Source organism: Pelodiscus sinensis, chromosome 1 (assembly GCF_049634645.1).
Source record: "Pelodiscus sinensis isolate JC-2024 chromosome 1, ASM4963464v1, whole genome shotgun sequence".
Taxonomy (NCBI): domain Eukaryota; kingdom Metazoa; phylum Chordata; order Testudines; family Trionychidae; genus Pelodiscus; species Pelodiscus sinensis.
The window spans coordinates 218,673,968-218,691,315 of NC_134711.1; the positions used below are offsets into that span (position 1 = coordinate 218,673,968).

Consider the following 17,348-nt stretch of genomic DNA (forward strand, 5'->3'; position numbering starts at 1 on the left):
TTTCTTTTCCTTGGGCTCACTTTTATGCACAAAAGCTACAAAGGTTCTACCAAAGAATTGTTTTCCTAGTCTTAAAGGATTATGATCAAATCAAATAGAAATCCAATCACATTGTCAGAGGTCTGAGTGGTAATGTTATCTCTTCTTTTATTAACAATAGTGGTGACATCCTGAAGAGCTTTAGTTTTGTCTGACATGCGATTCAATAGAGGAGTTACAAGTGATTTAGAAATAGAGATAGGCAGTCCTTGCACAAAGATGTTATGTTTATCCTCAAGGTTCCCATTTATGCACAACTGGATATCGTTCATGCAAAATATGGGTAGCACACAGTTGGTTAAATACCCTAAACAGTACAGTAAGTATTTACTGTTACCCCAAAAATATTCTCACTGGAGACCAGCCAGGGTTACACTAGTATGGGTTTATTTCCACTAGGTAAAACTAAAGAGGAGAAAGCAGCCACCAAAGGTTTAAACTCTCTCTCACACACGCACACACAGACAAGCAAGCAAGCACACACCCCTCCATTCATTCACACCCATTCATTCCTGCCCTCAGGTACTCACACACTTACAGAGACATATGGGTTTCAGAAGGAGGCAAGGCATGTGGATCCTGGAGGGTCTGTCTGCTCATCATGGCTGGGGAAGCTGGTCAGGAGGAGAGACACTGGAGAGGAGCTTCTCAGGATCAGGGGAAGGAAAAAGAGTCTCACATTTGCTCCTTCTCTTTATATGGTGTCTGAATGGCTCCTGTGACTGATTCACCTCATCATCAGGGAGCATGCCCAGACTTCCCTTTATCCAGCAGGGAGCATGTCCAGACTGTGATGACTCATTGAAATGTGCTCTCAAGAGTTAAGGTAGCTTTAGTTGCCATTATAACTCTGTTTACACATGCTAAGTTTCCAAAATATTTATTTTTTACTTCTATATGGTTTTTGTTATATACATTATCTATATCTCTATCTATCTATATATACACACATGTAATTTGCCTAAACTAATTCATATTATATCTACATACACACACACCCTCTCATGTTTGAGAGAGTTCCACCAAAAAAGGTGAAAGTTTAACAAATGAACAAATGAACTGTAGAGTAAGTGTAGTCCTTAATAGAGAATCTGTACTCATCCATTTCAGCTTAATTAAGATGACTTTACAGTTTTATTTATTTATCTTGCTATTCATCGACTACCCAATAGTCAATATGTACAACCATTCCACAATATTTATTTTCTATTGAAAAAAGCAGAGAAAAAAGAAGCAAGAAAAATTAACAATAGAACTTTCCAGTTAATTTATAGATACAAAACAATGTTATATTGCAACATGTTCTTTAGGTAATGTAGTAAATGTTTCCTCTTTTGTGATGTACTGAATCGTGCTGTTATGATTTGTGTATCATATAGTACTTTATCTATCACCATGTGTCAGCCGACGGTCAGGGCTCCCTATATCTGTCCCGTAAGACCGGCTGAAATTCTTTTAAATATTGCCTGGTTCTGTTACAGCAACTGAAGGAGTCAGGTTAAAACTTAAACAGTTACAGGTTTATTGAGGAAGCTTATAAATCATATGGTTGCAATGGCTATTGTTCTATTTCTTAACTGCTAGCAAAATATAGATCTTAAAAATGGTTACAAAGAAGATAAAGATAGAAAAATAGAAATAATGGTACCAAGTAACAGCTTACTCTTTCTATGTGTACTCTTAAGACAGAGGACCACATCCAGGTACAATTTTTACCCCCTTCTGTGCCTCTCGACTCCAGCATGTCAGGCCAGGGCCGGTCCCTCAATTCCTAGGAAAGACGAAAATACGAGGTGGGCGTCCCCATAGAACCTCGGGAGGTCAAACACCTAACCCGACCAACAGGTAGAGGGTAGAATGACACTCTAAAGAGAGTGTGCTGCTGTACCACCTTTATACTCATGGGGTCACGTATTTCTCTTTCTTGTCTGTCATGCCAAATGGGGCTGGTCTGTCTTTTGTGAGACCAGTTCTGACAAGGGAGTTGTGAACTTAATTTACACTTGTAAGAGAGATAACTAAATTGGAAGTAGTGGGCATTCTTTTCTCAGTGGGAAATTCCTCTCCCAGGGACTGTGTGTATGTTCGAATCAACATGGGTGCCAGCCAGGGCAGTTCTCGCAGCCTCGAGGCCAGCTTATTGACTTAATCACTCTCTCTCCACCTATCTGTTTTTTTCAGCTTCTCAGGATCAGATGAGCCAGCATAGACTATGCTGATTTTACTGCTCCTTCTCTGCCCTGTATGCTTCAGAGAGGCAAATAAGATGGATGATATGGGGGGTTGGTCTGTCTGGCTACACCATGTTTGATTAATAGAAGACTCACAGCCACAGCACTTCCTGCTGGTTAGTCTTGGAATTATCTCAGTTAAATGCACCTCCTTCTGGTTGGTGCTTTGTCTTTCATCACTCCACTCTCCTGCCTCCACATTCTAGCTCTGGACCTGCATCACTCCTTTGGTTCTTAGCATCCTCTTCAGAACACAGCCCTCCAGCAGTAGCTACCATTCTGTTCTCCTCCTTCCTCAGCAGTCAACTGCAGGCCTGCAGTCTATCCTCTTGCCTCAGGGGCAGGTCATTTTCTGTATTGGCTATGCTCCAGTGTAGCAAGGTGCAGTGGAAGGGAGGGACCTAGGCCCACCCTCTATTCTGTGTCTCGACCCAGAGCCTATGCGGCAGCAGCCTTGTCCTGCCCTTCTTCTTTCTCCTCTACTGCTCATGCTTTCCCAAAACCCTTGCATCATCTTGGCCCCCGTATCAAGGCCCACAGCCTGGCAGGTATGAAGCTTGAGTTTCTCTCCAGCTCCCCTGAACCAGCGTAACATTGCTCTGTCCAAGTTGCTATGCAGGCTCCCCTACTGGGACCCAGTTCCTTCTTCCTTACTGTTTAGGTCAAGAGTGAGCTACTCCTCACCCTGATTGGCCAAATTTGTGCAGGCTTTCTCTGGCCTGCTTTTAACGCTCTCCCTGCTGGAACGGAATGGGTTGCAGCACTACTACAAAGATAATAAATGTGAAAGAGCACAATAGTCTATATGTATTTCCTTCAGTTAGCCTGACTAGCTGTTAACTTTTGATGATCTGGTCTAGATGCAAATTGGAATTATTAAATATTGCTACTTCAGTATTGAGTGTAAGGGGGATTAAATTCAAACGTCTGATTAAATAATCAAGGCAAGACTGCAAGATGATTCTGTAAAAGTGGAAAGAGGAAGATAGTATAATAAGCATGTAAAAATTCTACCTACAATATTTGATTATTTGCTTGATTTTAGAGTATTAGTGTATGAGAAACTGAATGGACAAAATCTTTAAAGTAAGATTGCTATATAGTGTATATATACCAAGGAATGATAGGGTTGCTGGTTTTTTTTAACTGTTTAAAACAGTTTAAAATGTGAAAGTGATAAGTAATAGAAAGCTAGGTAACTTATTTAAATACAGTAGTAGTTCATGCTCTTTTAAACAAATGTACATGAGAAAAGTAACATCATATAAGGTTCCAGAAGCAATTTTAAGTTCGCCTCGTGTTGCCACTTAAAATCATGTAACAAAGTTTTGTTTAGTACAGTTTCATCTTTGTTGATTACAAATTAAATTATAACCCCTGTTTATAAACATTTTTATTTATTTATTTATATAAATAATAAAGTGGCCTAAATCTGAATTCTGAAGCGTATCTGTTAGTGTAATTTTTTTCTACTGTTACAGTGTCATGAGCGCACACTGACATGCAGTTGTACTTGGAAAAACTGTTGTTTTTCCTGATGTCTTATTTTTGGAACCTACCTTCATTTTGGGGTATGCTAACTAGTTATTAAAAACAAATTAAATAACTTTAGTACAATAGGGGCTATTAGAGATAGCTATGATCTAGCAGTATCAGGCTCCCTTAGAGCTAATAAAGCCAACATGGAAAGGGGAGAAAAATTATACCATAACATGTGCCCTAAGGGAATTTGAAAGAGAACCCTGAAGAGGTTACCTTTCCACAACAGTGCTTTTTCTTAGCAGACTGGCTTTAATGAAAACTGAGTACACATACTCTATGACTGCTCAGCTGAAACGATGTTACCATGGAATTGAAGAAAATAAGCCACTGGAAGAGGTCACAAATTGGAGAAAATTCCGGGTGGAGACTGCTTGGCTGCTGCTGGCCCCGCTGCCGCAGGATATTCCCCGGCATCACTGCCACTGGGTATTTCAGCCACCTACCTCGGCCAGCCCTGCTGCAGCCAGAGGTTTCCCAGCTGGGGCCAGGACTCCCTGGTCACTGGCTCCACCAACGCCTGGGCTTCCCTGGCTGGGGCGGGAGGTTCCTCGGCTGCTGCCTGTCCCCACTAACACCAAGGGTTCCCTAGCCAGGGCAGGGGCTCCCCAGATGCCACCTGGCCCAGCTGAGTCTCTCCAGCCCCTGTGTTACTACTGCCTCCTCCATGGCTGTCAGGGGTGACCGTCAGTTACCCCTGCTATTTCTTGCAGGTGGCTCGGCTGTAGACAGTCATGAGTTGGTTCAAACTGGTGATGAGCTGGCTCAAGGCCTCCTTAGCTGCATAAACAAGTTGTGAGATAATTAAACCCAAGGACATATGTGGGAATTGGACAGCAGTGATGTTTATTGCTAGAATCTGCCTGTGAATGTTTGTGCCTCTCAGAAAGAAATAGTTATAAAGCAGCTGAAAGGCACTGCTTAAACGGACAGTCCCACCTGTGGATCTAGGCTGTGTGGATTCACAGGAGTTCCCCACGCTGGAGCAGCACCTGCTACCAGCCCTCAAGAGCAGGGACGGGAGGGCCCAAGATTGTCGGTAGCAGAAGGGGCGTAAGTCTTGGATTGTTGCTTGTCTGCTTGCTCACATGCTTGCTTAATTGCCTGCTTCTCCGCAGTGAGAGACACATATTAAGTAATTCATGAAGGCTGTAAGGCATAATATGCTTTGGCAATAAAACCTCTTATGTTTAAGCACCCAGTGTGGTTTCACTGAGTGTATCTGAGCCTCCTGATAGAGCGACCCTGGCTCTTTGATCTACCAACATCTGTGGCTGTGCTGAACCACAGATATTGCTGAACCAGAGAGTCCTGGATTTGGGAGGTTCAACCTGTATCTGTTTTCTTAATTTTGTGTAGTTGTAGCCCTGACATCACAAATGTTTTCAAAATCAGAAGTTATTTTTTAATTACAATTGCATCTCAATGAGATAATGGAATATGACACTTTTCCAAGGAAGAGATGCTGCTTTTCTTGTTAGCATAGGCATTTAAGAGACACCATTAGTTTTACATTAGTACTTCATTGATTTTTAGGGATGTTTATGCTTTTATTTTTGTCTAGCAATGCAACAAGAGAAAGGTGAATTTATTTGAATAGTAAAGACTGTCATCACAAAACATGTAGCTAGAAACTTCAATTATTAACTGACTGTTTGAATTCTGGAGGACACAGAAAATATCTGTGGAGATATTTAATTGAGTTTCCAGATGAATTGATTAGTTGACTGTCTGTTTGCTAATATACCCAGTTTACTAACAGTTTAAGAATTCCAGTTCCTCAAAATTGCTAGGCATGTGGTTGCTTAGTGGGGGGAATGCATTGCAGAAAGGACTGCTGTTTTTATAGACTGCCAAAAATGTCTCAGGTGGCTGTACATGTTGTAACAAGATGTTCTGAACAAAACGTTGGATCTCAGCATTACATCATAAGTTGTTGAGAGTGCTTGTATGATAAGGAAATAATAAAGGCACCAATAACACATATTGTCTACCTCTTTGAGTGTGCACATAGCAGCTGCTGTGAGAAAATGTTCTGTTGTTCATCTGCAATCAAACTGGAGTTCATGGTCTCATCCCTGTAATTATCCGTTCTCTACAACATCAGCCAATGATTGTTTTAGTTTTTGTTTTGTAATTTTAAGACACGGTGACTGAAATGTTAGTTTAGTATTTACAACATTAAGCTAGAAAAATAAAAGAGTTGTATTTCTCCATTGGAATCTTCTCCTTTCCAACAGTATGAAGGCCCATTTCTACCCTAGATCATAGAATCATAGGACTGGAAGGGACCTCGAGAGGTCATTGAGTCCAGCTCCCCGCCCTCAAGGCAGGACCAAGCTCCATCTACACCATCCCTGACAGATGTCTATCTAACCTGTTCTTAAATATCTCCAGAGAGGGAGATTCCACCACCTTCCTTGGCAATTTATTCCAATATTTGACCACCCTGACAGTTAGGAATTTTTTCCTAATGTCCAATCTAAACCTCCCTTGCTGCACTTTAAGCCCATTACTCCTTGTCCTGTCCTCAGAAACCAAGAGGAACAAATTTTCTCCTTCCTCCTTGTGACACCCTTTTAGATATTTGAAAACCGCTATCATGTCCCCCCTTAATCTTCTTTTTTCCAAACTAAACAAGCCCAGTTCATGAAGCCTGGCGTCATAGGTCATGTTCTCTAGACCTTTAATCATTCTTGTTGCTCTTCTCTGTACCCTTTCCAATTTCTCCACATCTTTCTTGAAATGTGGCGCCCAGAACTGGACACAGTACTCCAGCTGAGGCCTAACTAGTGCAGAGTAGAGCGGCAGAATGACTTCATGAGTTTTACTTACAACACACCTGTTGATACAACCTAAAATCATATTTGCTTTTTTTGCAACAGCATCACACTGTTGACTCATATTCAACTTGTGGTCCACTATGACCCCTAGATCCCTTTCCGCCATGCTCCTTACTAGACAGTCACTTCCCATCCTGTATGTATGGAACTGATTGTTCCTTCCTAAGTGGAGCACTTTGCATTTCTCTTTATTAAACCTCATCCTGTTTACCTCTGACCATTTCTCTAACTTGCTAAGGTCATTTTGAATTCTGTCCCTATCCTCCAAAGAAGTTGCAACCCCACCCAGTTTGGTATCATCTGCAAACTTAATAAGCGTACTCTCTATCCCAATATCTACATCATTGATAAAGATATTGAACAGTACGGGTCCCAAAACAGACCCTTGCGGAACTCCACTTGTTATCCCTTTCCAGCAGGATTTAGCACCGTTAACAACTCTCTGACTACGGTTATCCAGCCAATTATGCACCCACCTTATCGTGGCCCTATCTAAGTTATATTTGCCTAGTTTATCAATAAGAATATCATGCGAGACCGTATCAAATGCCTTACTAAAGTCTAGGTATATGACATCCACCGCTTCTCCCTTATCCACAAGGCTCGTTATCCTATCAAAGAAAGCTATCAGATTAGTTTGGCATGACTTGTTCTTCACAAACCCATGCTGGCTATTCCCTATCACTTTATTACCTTCCAAGTGTTTGCATATAATTTCCTTAATTAACTGCTCCATTATCTTCCCTGGGACAGACGTTAAACTGACCGGTCTGTAGTTTCCTGGGTTGTTCTTATTCCCCTTTTTATAGATGGGCACATCCCCTTTTCCAGTCTTCTGGAATCTCCCCCGTCTTCCATGATTTTTCAAAGATCATAGCTAAAGGCTTAGATACCTCCTCTATCAGCTCCTTGAGTATCCTGGGATGCATTTCATCAGGACCTGGTGACTTGCTGACATCTAACTTTCCTAAGTGATTTTTACCTTGTTCTTTGTGTATCCTATCTTCTAAACTTACCCTCTCTCTGCTTGTATTCACTACGTTAGGCACACCTCCAGACTTCTCGGTGAAGACCGAAACAAAGAAGTCATTGAGCATCTCCGCCATTTCCAAGTTTCCTGTTACTGCTTCTCCCTCCTCGCTGAGCAGTGGGCCTACACTGTTCTTGGTCTTCCTCTTGCTTCTAATGTATTTATAAAAGGTCTTCTTGTTTCCCTTTATGCCTGTAGCTCGTTTGATCTCATTTTGTGCCTTTGCCTTTTCTAATCTTGCCCCTGCATTCCCATGTTGCTTGCCTATATTCATCCTTTGTTATTTGTCCTAGTTTCCATTTTTTATATGACTCCTTTTTTATTTTGAGATCATGCAAGATCTCCTTGTTAAGCCAAGCTGGTCTTTTGCCATATTTTCTATCTTTCCTACACAGTGGAATTGTTTGCTTTTGGGCCCTTAACAACGTCCCTTTGAAATACTTCCAACTCTCCTCAGTTGTTTTTCCCTTCAGTCTTGCTTCCCATGGGACCTTACCTACAAGTTCTCTGAGCGTATCAAAATCTGCCTTCCTGAAATCCATTACCTCAATTGTGCTGGTCTCCCTTCTATCTTTTCTTAAGATGATGAACTCTATTATTTCATGATCACTGTCCCCCATACTGTCTTCCACTTTCAAGTTCTCAACTAGTTCCTCCCTATTTGTTAAAATCAAATCCAGAACAGCTTCTCCTCTGGTAGCTTTTTCAACCTTCTGAAACAGAAAGTTGTCTCCAATGCAGTCCAGAAACTTATTGGATAGCCTGTGCCTCGCTGTGTTAGTTTCCCAACATATGTCTGGATAGTTGAAGTCCCCCATCACCACCAAATCTTGGGCTTTGGATAGTTTTGTTAATTGTTTAAAAAAGGCCTCATCCACCTTTTCCACCTGGCTAGGTGGCCTGTAGTAGACTCCTAGCATGACATCACCCTCATTTTTTACCCCTTTCAGCTTAACCCAGAGACTCTCTACACAGCTATCTCCTACGTTCATCTCCACTTCAGTCCAAGTGTGTACATTTTTAATATACAAGGCAACCCCTCCTCCCTTTTTTTCCTGTCTGTCCTTCCTGAGCAAGCCGTACCCTTCCATACCAACATTCCAGTAGTGCGTCCCATCCCACCAGGTTTCTGTAATACCAATGATATCATAGTTGTATTTATTTGTTAGCAATATATAGGTCACAAAATACCGGAATTTAAAGGGATCTTTGATCTTTGTATGTACAAACATGGCTTGAGATAGATCCCTTAGAAGGAGGTATTCTACTCTTTTTGGAGGACTGAAGGAAATGTACTTCTGGAAGGTTTATTTTAACAAAAAAAAAATCTGTTTTAAAGCTGTACAGGTGCAGTTAGTTCTGATGCGGCCCATCAGGGTAATCTGATTACAGGGCGCAAGACATTTTCCTGACATTGATCATCCAAAGGCACTGCCCCCCATATCTCCCAGTGGAGCAGGTCAATAGGAGCTGTGGGGACGGTGCCTGAAGGCAAAGTTGCCACAGGGCAGTGTTTCTCAAACTGTGCTCCGCGGAGCCCCAGGGGCTCCACGAGACATCACCAGGGACTCCGTGACGTTGACAAACTGGAAACATAGATAGGTACAACACTTACAATCAGTGGACTGCTGGGGCTCCACATACATTTTTACGCATGTAAAGGGCTCTGGAGCCCAAAAAGTTTGAGAACCACTGCCATAGGGACATGCTGGCTGCTGCTTCCCGCAGCTCCCTTTGGTCCGGAATTGCAAACCATGGCCACTGGAAGTTGCATGGGGGCAGTGCCTTCAGATGGTCAACATTAGCAAAGTGTCTCACAGACCACAGTCAGATTACTCTGATGGGTTTTAGTTTGCGCACCATTGCATTACAGCATGGGACGTAAACGAAACATAACACAACATGGGAGAGCAAGAATGGTGGAGAGAAGTGACTAGAAGGGCGAAGGTTTGTGGCTGAATACACAGAACTTTTTTCTATCCTTGGATGCTCCCAAAATATTAGACCTTAAAAATCTTGTTGTTGTTCATAGTGAAACTGTATTAGTCATTTTCCCAAAATGTTTTAATTATAATTTTCTTCATCCTGAACATCTGATATAGTTGAATTCGTGGAACTAAATAAACTGCTTTTACAGGTGAAGATTAATTTAAAACTATACCAATACTTTGTTTCAAACTAAAACATTCATTTTTCCTTTGTGGAACATTTGCCTTTTACAGACTTTATGATAGAACTTTATTGGCACACTTTTGATATTATCTTATTAACACTCTCATGGCTTTACCAGACATAAGTAATGTAGCCATTCCAAACTCATGCCAATAAGAGCTTTATGCCAGGCAGTTGTGCATACAGTACTATATATCTAGGCTGTTCAACCCGTGGCCCATTTGTTTGCAGCCATTGGTGCAGTTTGGGTTTACGGGGGGTTCAACACACAGCCCACAGGTGGGATCCTTTGAACGTGGTCTCCACTGGGAACATGCTTGACAACAGCGAGGCATCTTCCAGGCAGGGTAAGCATTGAAAGGCACGAGCAGATGGGCTGGCTGGAATAGAGGAGTACAGGGTGTCTGCGTTTCAAGTCCCAGGAAGGATATACCGGGAGTGCCAGGGCATTGTGTGAAAGAAGCTATTTGCATATATATTTGCATGTATATGCAACCACATTTAAGTTGCAGCTCTCTCATCATGTGCTGTGATTATCATTTTGGCCCCCAGGGCTTCCAAGTTTGAGTAGCCCTGCTATATATACTGTGTGTCATACAGAAGCTTTTTTACACATTTGGGAAGGGTTCCTAAGGAATCTAATACCACCCTGCCCTAACCCATCAACCAGTAAAATCTCTACATTTCTGGAATTTAATACACTCTGATCAGGAGATTTAACATTTTAAAGGAGTCTCGACCCATAATGTGTGACTCTGAGCCATGGTGTTCCTAGCTTGAAAGAGAGCTGTGATCAAATGGTGCCAGCCCTGTTCAAGGTAGTGAACACCACATTCGGAGAAGGAATTTCCTCTTCCTCCTTTGGCACATAACAATCTAACCAGCACAGAAAGTCCCCACTCTGCATACATCTGTCAGTTGCTGCCCACAGTCAAACTTTCTGTTCTTGGACAAGCTCAGAGAAGCTATCTAACATCAAGCTCATCTAATTTGAGCTAATTTACTAGGCCCAGCACAATCTGGATTCAGGTCAGGAGATAGAATTGATACTTCTTTAATGGCATGGATCTCCTCTGAGATCTGGCCAACATTCATTCCCATCCTCCTGGCCTTTGCTGTAGTATTTGATGTTGATAAAAGCAGTACCTTATAGTTAATCCAGTGTAATGCAATAAAACTGTTTGAGCTCTTCCTGAAGCTCTAGGAAACACCATCAGTGTAGAATATGGCAGCAAGACTCAGGAACACTGGCAACTGTGAACATGAGACCTGTCCGGTACTTGATACACTAGGTTCCTACAGAATAGTGGATAAGTCTGAAGATCTGTCTCTTCAAGCATTCCATGGATTGAGCTCACGGTGTCTTAAAATGTTTCTTACAGCTCCAGGAGGAAGCCCATGGTCAATAAAGGCTTCTCTGACAGAACTGAAGTCTATAATAAACATAAAGATTGTCAGTGCAGGAGAGAGGGCCTGCTCAAGAATTCTCTCATTAGGGAGAGAATGACAAAACGAGCACATGACATATGTTAGTCACAATGCTTATTTAAACTGCTAGAAAGTATCCACACCCTGTGTTGATAAGAACCTTAATTGACTAACGTACTTTTTTAATTGGAAATATTTGTATTCATATCGCCTTACTTACCACGTGCTCAGTTGTACAGAATTTGAAAGGAAACATAATAAAAAATATTGAAAGTAACATTTTTATATATAGAAAAGTTGTGATTGGCTTTTGATTGAATTGTATCCATGCTGGGCTTCTGAGAGTTGTTTTCTGTAGGAAGGATGGACTGGAGATGGAGATTTTGTCTAATGGACTTTTTTTTTCTCTTTGTCTTTGTGTCTCTCTAAAACGAAAAGTGACTATTTGAAACTAATAGTTTTGAAATGTAGAATAAGTTCAGTTAGGATTCAATTAGTGGGAACCACGCAAGTGAGGCTTTCAGAAGTAAATGATACCGATTCATTCCATTGCCATGCAAGTTATTATATAGACATCACTTTCATGTGTATTTCTAAACACTGTATTTGTGTTGTTTTGTCCATGTTTGTTTACATATACAGTAATTCCTCATTTAACACTATAGATATGTTTCAGAAAATGTTCGTGTTAAGTGAAAACGTGTTATGCGGGGTCAGTTTTCCCATTGAAAATAATGGAAAAGATGGGGGTTGCGTTTCAAGCGATGGTGTCTGTTGGGACAGGGACATAAGGATGGGAGAGAAAGGGGACTGGGTTACAGCAGGGCGGGGAGGTGTTTGGCTCTGGGGAAGGGAAGGAGGAGAGGGGAGGGGAATTATGTTGGGAGTATGCCCCGTGACAGGTCTGCCAGAACCCGCACTGCTTCCGGCGAGGTGGGATTGCCGGGGGAATGGCGCAGCGAGCAGCGAACCCTCCGTCGCTTTGCAGGGAGGCGGGGGAAGCCCCACACAGCTGCTGGCCTGCAGCGAGGGGCGGAGGAGAGGGGGCAAGGCATCCAGTGAGGGAAGTCAGTGGGGAACGGTGCAGCGAGCGGCGAACCCTCTGCCGCTTTGCAGGGAGGTGGAGGAAGCCCCGTGCAGCTGCCGGCAACGGGCCGGCTGCGGAAATCGTGTTATTCTGGGGGCGGTCATGTAATTCAAAAACTGTTCCCTAAAAAGGAAATCGTGCTATTGCGGAAACATGTTAAGGGGGCACGTGTTAAATGAGGAATTACTGTATATGTGCTAAAACAATGCATATTAGCAATAGTATGGGGTATTAACATTAATGGCTTTATATTGCTAATATGTATTGGTTTTGCACTGTTGATATATAGTGCTATTAATGTTAATACCCCCATAATATTGCTGAAAGGGTTTTGTTCAATTGTCCAGTTTTTGTGAAAATGGATACGTGACTTATCAAAAAAGTGTGTCTGGATAACTCATTTCCCTTTGTTTCAATTATTATTTCAATGGGCCAAATTTTCTTCTGGAGTGAATGGGAAATATTTCTATTAAAAGTCATGAAACTGCAAACATTTATACTAGAAAATTTGAGACCATCTGTTTTTGAAAGTCATTTTTGATAGCAGGTCCTAATTAAAGCACTGAGGTCCCATGTGAAGTCTGCTGTTTAAGTGCATTATTGAATATATTCTCCTCAAAAGTCCATTTTAATAATCTAATTTTATGAAATCTGGTAGCTTTATATCTGATCTGGGATTAACCTTGATGAGTAACATCCTAGAGTTTGTTTGTACAGCTTACAAGGGTATTATAGTAGTAGCTATATGAATACGTATCAAATTGCAGTATTGTAATCCAAATCTTAATAAGTCATGAATTTAGCTATTTGAACAGGTAGGACCTGCAGCAGTCGATTTTGTGCAGCAATTTAGAAAATGTAAATATTATTTCTATCACTTAATTTGAATCTATTAAGCATTGCAGCTTTGTTTTGCATATTTGATGGTTGGACTTAGGCATGCCACACCATATTGTCATTTATTAGTTGTTGAGTAAATTGCCATAGCTCTAACAGTTAAAATGTAATTGCAGTTTAATGGTGTCAGCACCATAACATGTTTTGTCATTTTTCTTTTCCTTCATGTGAAGAAACTAGAAAATTACTTGCTTGTAATTCTTCTTTGAGGGTATCTGACCACTACCCTGGCCTTTTCTTCATGTTTCTGCCTGCTTCAGGGGATATGATGGAGCTTTGTAATCGTAATTCTCTATTGATATGAGATTGCTCAGGGATTTTACACTACCAATATAAGTTAGAGCAGCCTTCCAGGCTTCTCTCATTCTTGTTATCTTGGTCATACTTAGAGTTTGCCTACATTGCCATGTGAGGTGTGACTTCAGCATGTATAGACAAACATTGAGCTCAATCAGCTCAAATAACAATAGTACTGAAGCCACAGGAGTAAGAGTAAGCCACAAAAGAAAATACACAAGGTACCTAGGAATCTTTTTCAGACTGTGGTGCTGCCCATGTTGCTGTGGCTTTGCTGCTCTTGTTGTTCAAATTAGCTAGATCAAAGGTAGCTCAGGTGCATCTACATGTGGTCCAATTACATCTGCAGTTACAGTAGAGACATAACCTTAATAAGAATTCCTTTCAAGAGTGACGGAGGACAAATGAACCCTTATTATATTCAGTAAAACTACTTCATTATGCCACAGCCTGAAGTACTGTAAATAGGACATGAATATTAAAACACATGTTAATTTGTCTTTCAGGGGTTGAAAAGCTGATCCGTCATCTACACAAACACAAAATACCTATCGCTATTGCTACTAGCTCAGCTGGAGTGACATTTGAGATGAAAACAAGCAAACACAAAGACTTCTTTAGTCTGTTTCATCACATTGTGTTGGGAGATGACCCAGATGCGAAGAACAGCAAGCCACAGCCTGACATATTTTTAGTTTGTGCAAAGAGATTTCACCCTCCTCCCCCTCCAGAAAAGGTAGGGTTTGAATTAACTGAAAAGTCAGAAATAAACAAATTAGACTAAAGTTGGGGGGAGGGGGTGTGTTATTTTGTTTAAGAGACTGAAGTTTAATAGCCAATGAAAATACTCCTCGGGGGATTTTGTGTTACTGCACAATACAGAATTTTGCAGAAATTAATGTTGTACATGCAGAATTTTCTTTCCCTCACGGAAATTGGCCTCAGTGCTGCTGGCTGCCACTGGGGAGTCGTTGGACCCCGCAGATCCCAGCTTGCACATAGAAGACACTGCTTGGGGAGGTGAAGGAAAGGAGAGTTTCCAACATCTATAGTTCCCAGCATGCCCTGAGGAAAGCAAACACCACACAAGGATGGGATCCAGCATCGGGCTTTTTCTTCCTCTGGGCTCTGAAGCGTAGGCAAGGTATCTGAGCCGAAGGGGCTACAGTATTTTTCGTGTATTTTCTGCAATTTTGTGTGTCTCTGAATTGTTGCATACTTGCTGACTGGCATTTTGAAAAAATAACAAAGGGTGTGTCTAGACTACAGGGTTTTGTCGACAAAAGTGGACTTTTGTCAACAAAACTATACCTGCGTTCACACTGCCTTTGAGTTATGTCGACATAACATTGACAAAACTCAGCAGTTTTGTCGACGTATGTAAACCTCATTCTACGAGGAATAATGCCTTTTGTCGACAGAGTTCTGTCAACAGAAGGCATTATTGCATCTACACTGTCTTTTGCGTCCACACTGTTATGTCGACAAAGCGGCTTGTTTTGTCGACAGAACTGGATGTACTCTAGATGCTCTTTGTCGACACAAGCTTTGTCAACAGATACTGTCGACAAAAGCCTGTAGTCTAGACATACCCAAAATTATTACCAAAATTATTACCAGAATAATTACCAATAGAATATGTTGTCTTATTTTAGAAATAAAATTCTGCAGAATTTGAAAATATTGCGTGCAGAATTTTTATTTATTTTTTTTTTGTATAGAATTCCCCCCAGGAATCATTTTAAAAAAACACACACACAACATCCTTTGTTGTAGAAGCCTGGCATTATTGGAAATTGTCCTATTTGTTCACTGTATAATGTTTTGTAATGCAAATTACACTTGATTTACTGCATGGCTCTGTGAAGTAACAGGACAGTTCAATGATTTCCACTATGTGTATACATTTGAAAGCTAAGTTTTTGTGCTCAAAGTTTAGGAACATTATTTAAAGATAGGTCAGTTTTCTTAAAGTGTCTGTGGTTGATTTATTGCTTAAATGTCTAAATAATAAATATACATTTTCAGTAGAAAGGGCATAGATTTCCTTCATTCCATCTCTATATCCTGCATGCTGAATCTATTGGGTCACAATTCATGGTTTATGATTTCAAAACCTATCATTGAGAAATATCATTTGAAGCAGAAAATGGTTTTCTTTTTCTCATACAGACTTGTTAAATTTCTAACTCAGAAACCTGTGGAGTTATCTGAAAGATAGATACTTATTTTAAGTAATATAATCATTGTTATTTTAAATGAACACAATTTATCTATGAAATACTTAACTTTTTTTTCAGTTCTGCTTGAATCATGGAGCCTGTAAAGAAATTTTGAGATCCTCAATATTACTAAGAAAATTATTTTTGTAATTGCAATTTTTTTGATCCAAATTTTAGTGTAGATTAGAGAAGAGTTTATTGTTGGTCCATGGAGAACAATGGATATGTAGGCATATTTGCGTCAGTTAGCTATTGTATTTCAACCTTTCTCTGAATAGACTTTCTGTTTCATCCGAGCCCCTTATTTACATAAGTAGGAGTGAATAAATTAGTAAATAAAGCTGTTGATGATTGTTCTTGAAGTGTTCCCTCTAAAGTGTGGGGTAGCACAGCTTCACAGGTGATTAATAAGTCGGGCCCAGTCAGAGGCTCAGGGTTCCTTGCACAGAGCTGACCGACTTGTCTCGGCTGATTAATCACCTGTGAAACTGTGCTGCCCCGCACCTTAGAGAGAACACTGTTCAGTGCAGTGCCGTGAGAGTTATGAGTCAGTAGTCATTTTGCCATTTTAGAAATGTACTGCATTAAACAGGATGCCAACTGAGTTCTGCAACATTTTTGGCAATATTAGCTCTATAATGACTCTTTTCCTGTGCTTGCTTGTAATTTTGCTGGAGGGAAAATGAAAGAGACATACATTTAGAAATATAATTTACAATTTAACATAAAAAAATAAAAAGAAATACAAATTAATTCCTTACTTTACAGTCACTTTTGTGTTCCTTGCACTAATGTATTATATTGCTTGAAACTTCTGTGTGTAATCCATTTGTGCTACTGTTTTACAACAGTTCTCATACTATTTTTATGCATTTCATCATTCTGACTTGAAATCTAAATTGTATTCTGAGACACTGAGGAATTTAAACTGAAATAATTCTAGCTATATCTTTCATTGGTAGGGTACATATATGAATTGTGTAAGCAAATTATAATTGCTCTTATTGAAATTTATTTAACATACTGTTTTCAGCTGTACATACTGGAAAAACCTTTGGAACTTGCATATTTAAGGTGAACTGCAAAGCAAAAAGAACAGTAACACTGTTTTTATTGTGACTGATGCTGATTATGTGTGTATGTGGGTATATATAATAAAATGAAGCTCATATTTATTTTGTACATGTAGGAGACTGTGAAAACCAAACCTTTATGTTTCTCTTTTTGCTAAGCAACTGATGAAGGGTCCCCAGATATGCAATACCTTATTCAGTCAAATACCTCGTGTGTGTGTAGTACATATTGGACAATTGTTGCATGCATAAGGACTTCTTGTATGAGTAAGTTTTTGCAGGAATGGCTCTAAGTTTTGAATATTCTCATTAGTGATGCCACAGAAGACTGTAACCTTAATTTAGAGCCAGAAGTGAGGAGATGATAGTCCTTGATCATTCATTTTAAAGGTTCTTTTATAGAAAGAAAAAAAGACAAATGTTTTATTCTTTGTATATTGTAGAGTGTCTTTTGTTTGTTTTGCTTTTGCTTACCTTTAATTCAGAATTC

The 17,348-nt window shown here is 40.3% G+C and overlaps 1 protein-coding gene across 3 annotated transcripts in view; it reads left to right on the forward strand.

The window, feature by feature from the left end:
• PUDP (pseudouridine 5'-phosphatase) overlaps positions 1-17,348 on the forward strand; it is a 121,630-nt gene that overhangs the window by 54,180 nt on the left and 50,102 nt on the right. For all 3 annotated transcript variants that reach the window (XM_075915411.1, XM_075915394.1, XM_006114119.3), the window contains exon 3: positions 14,070-14,299. In XM_075915411.1, coding sequence (XP_075771526.1) covers positions 14,070-14,299 — 230 coding nt within the window. The remainder of the gene's footprint in view (positions 1-14,069; positions 14,300-17,348) is intronic.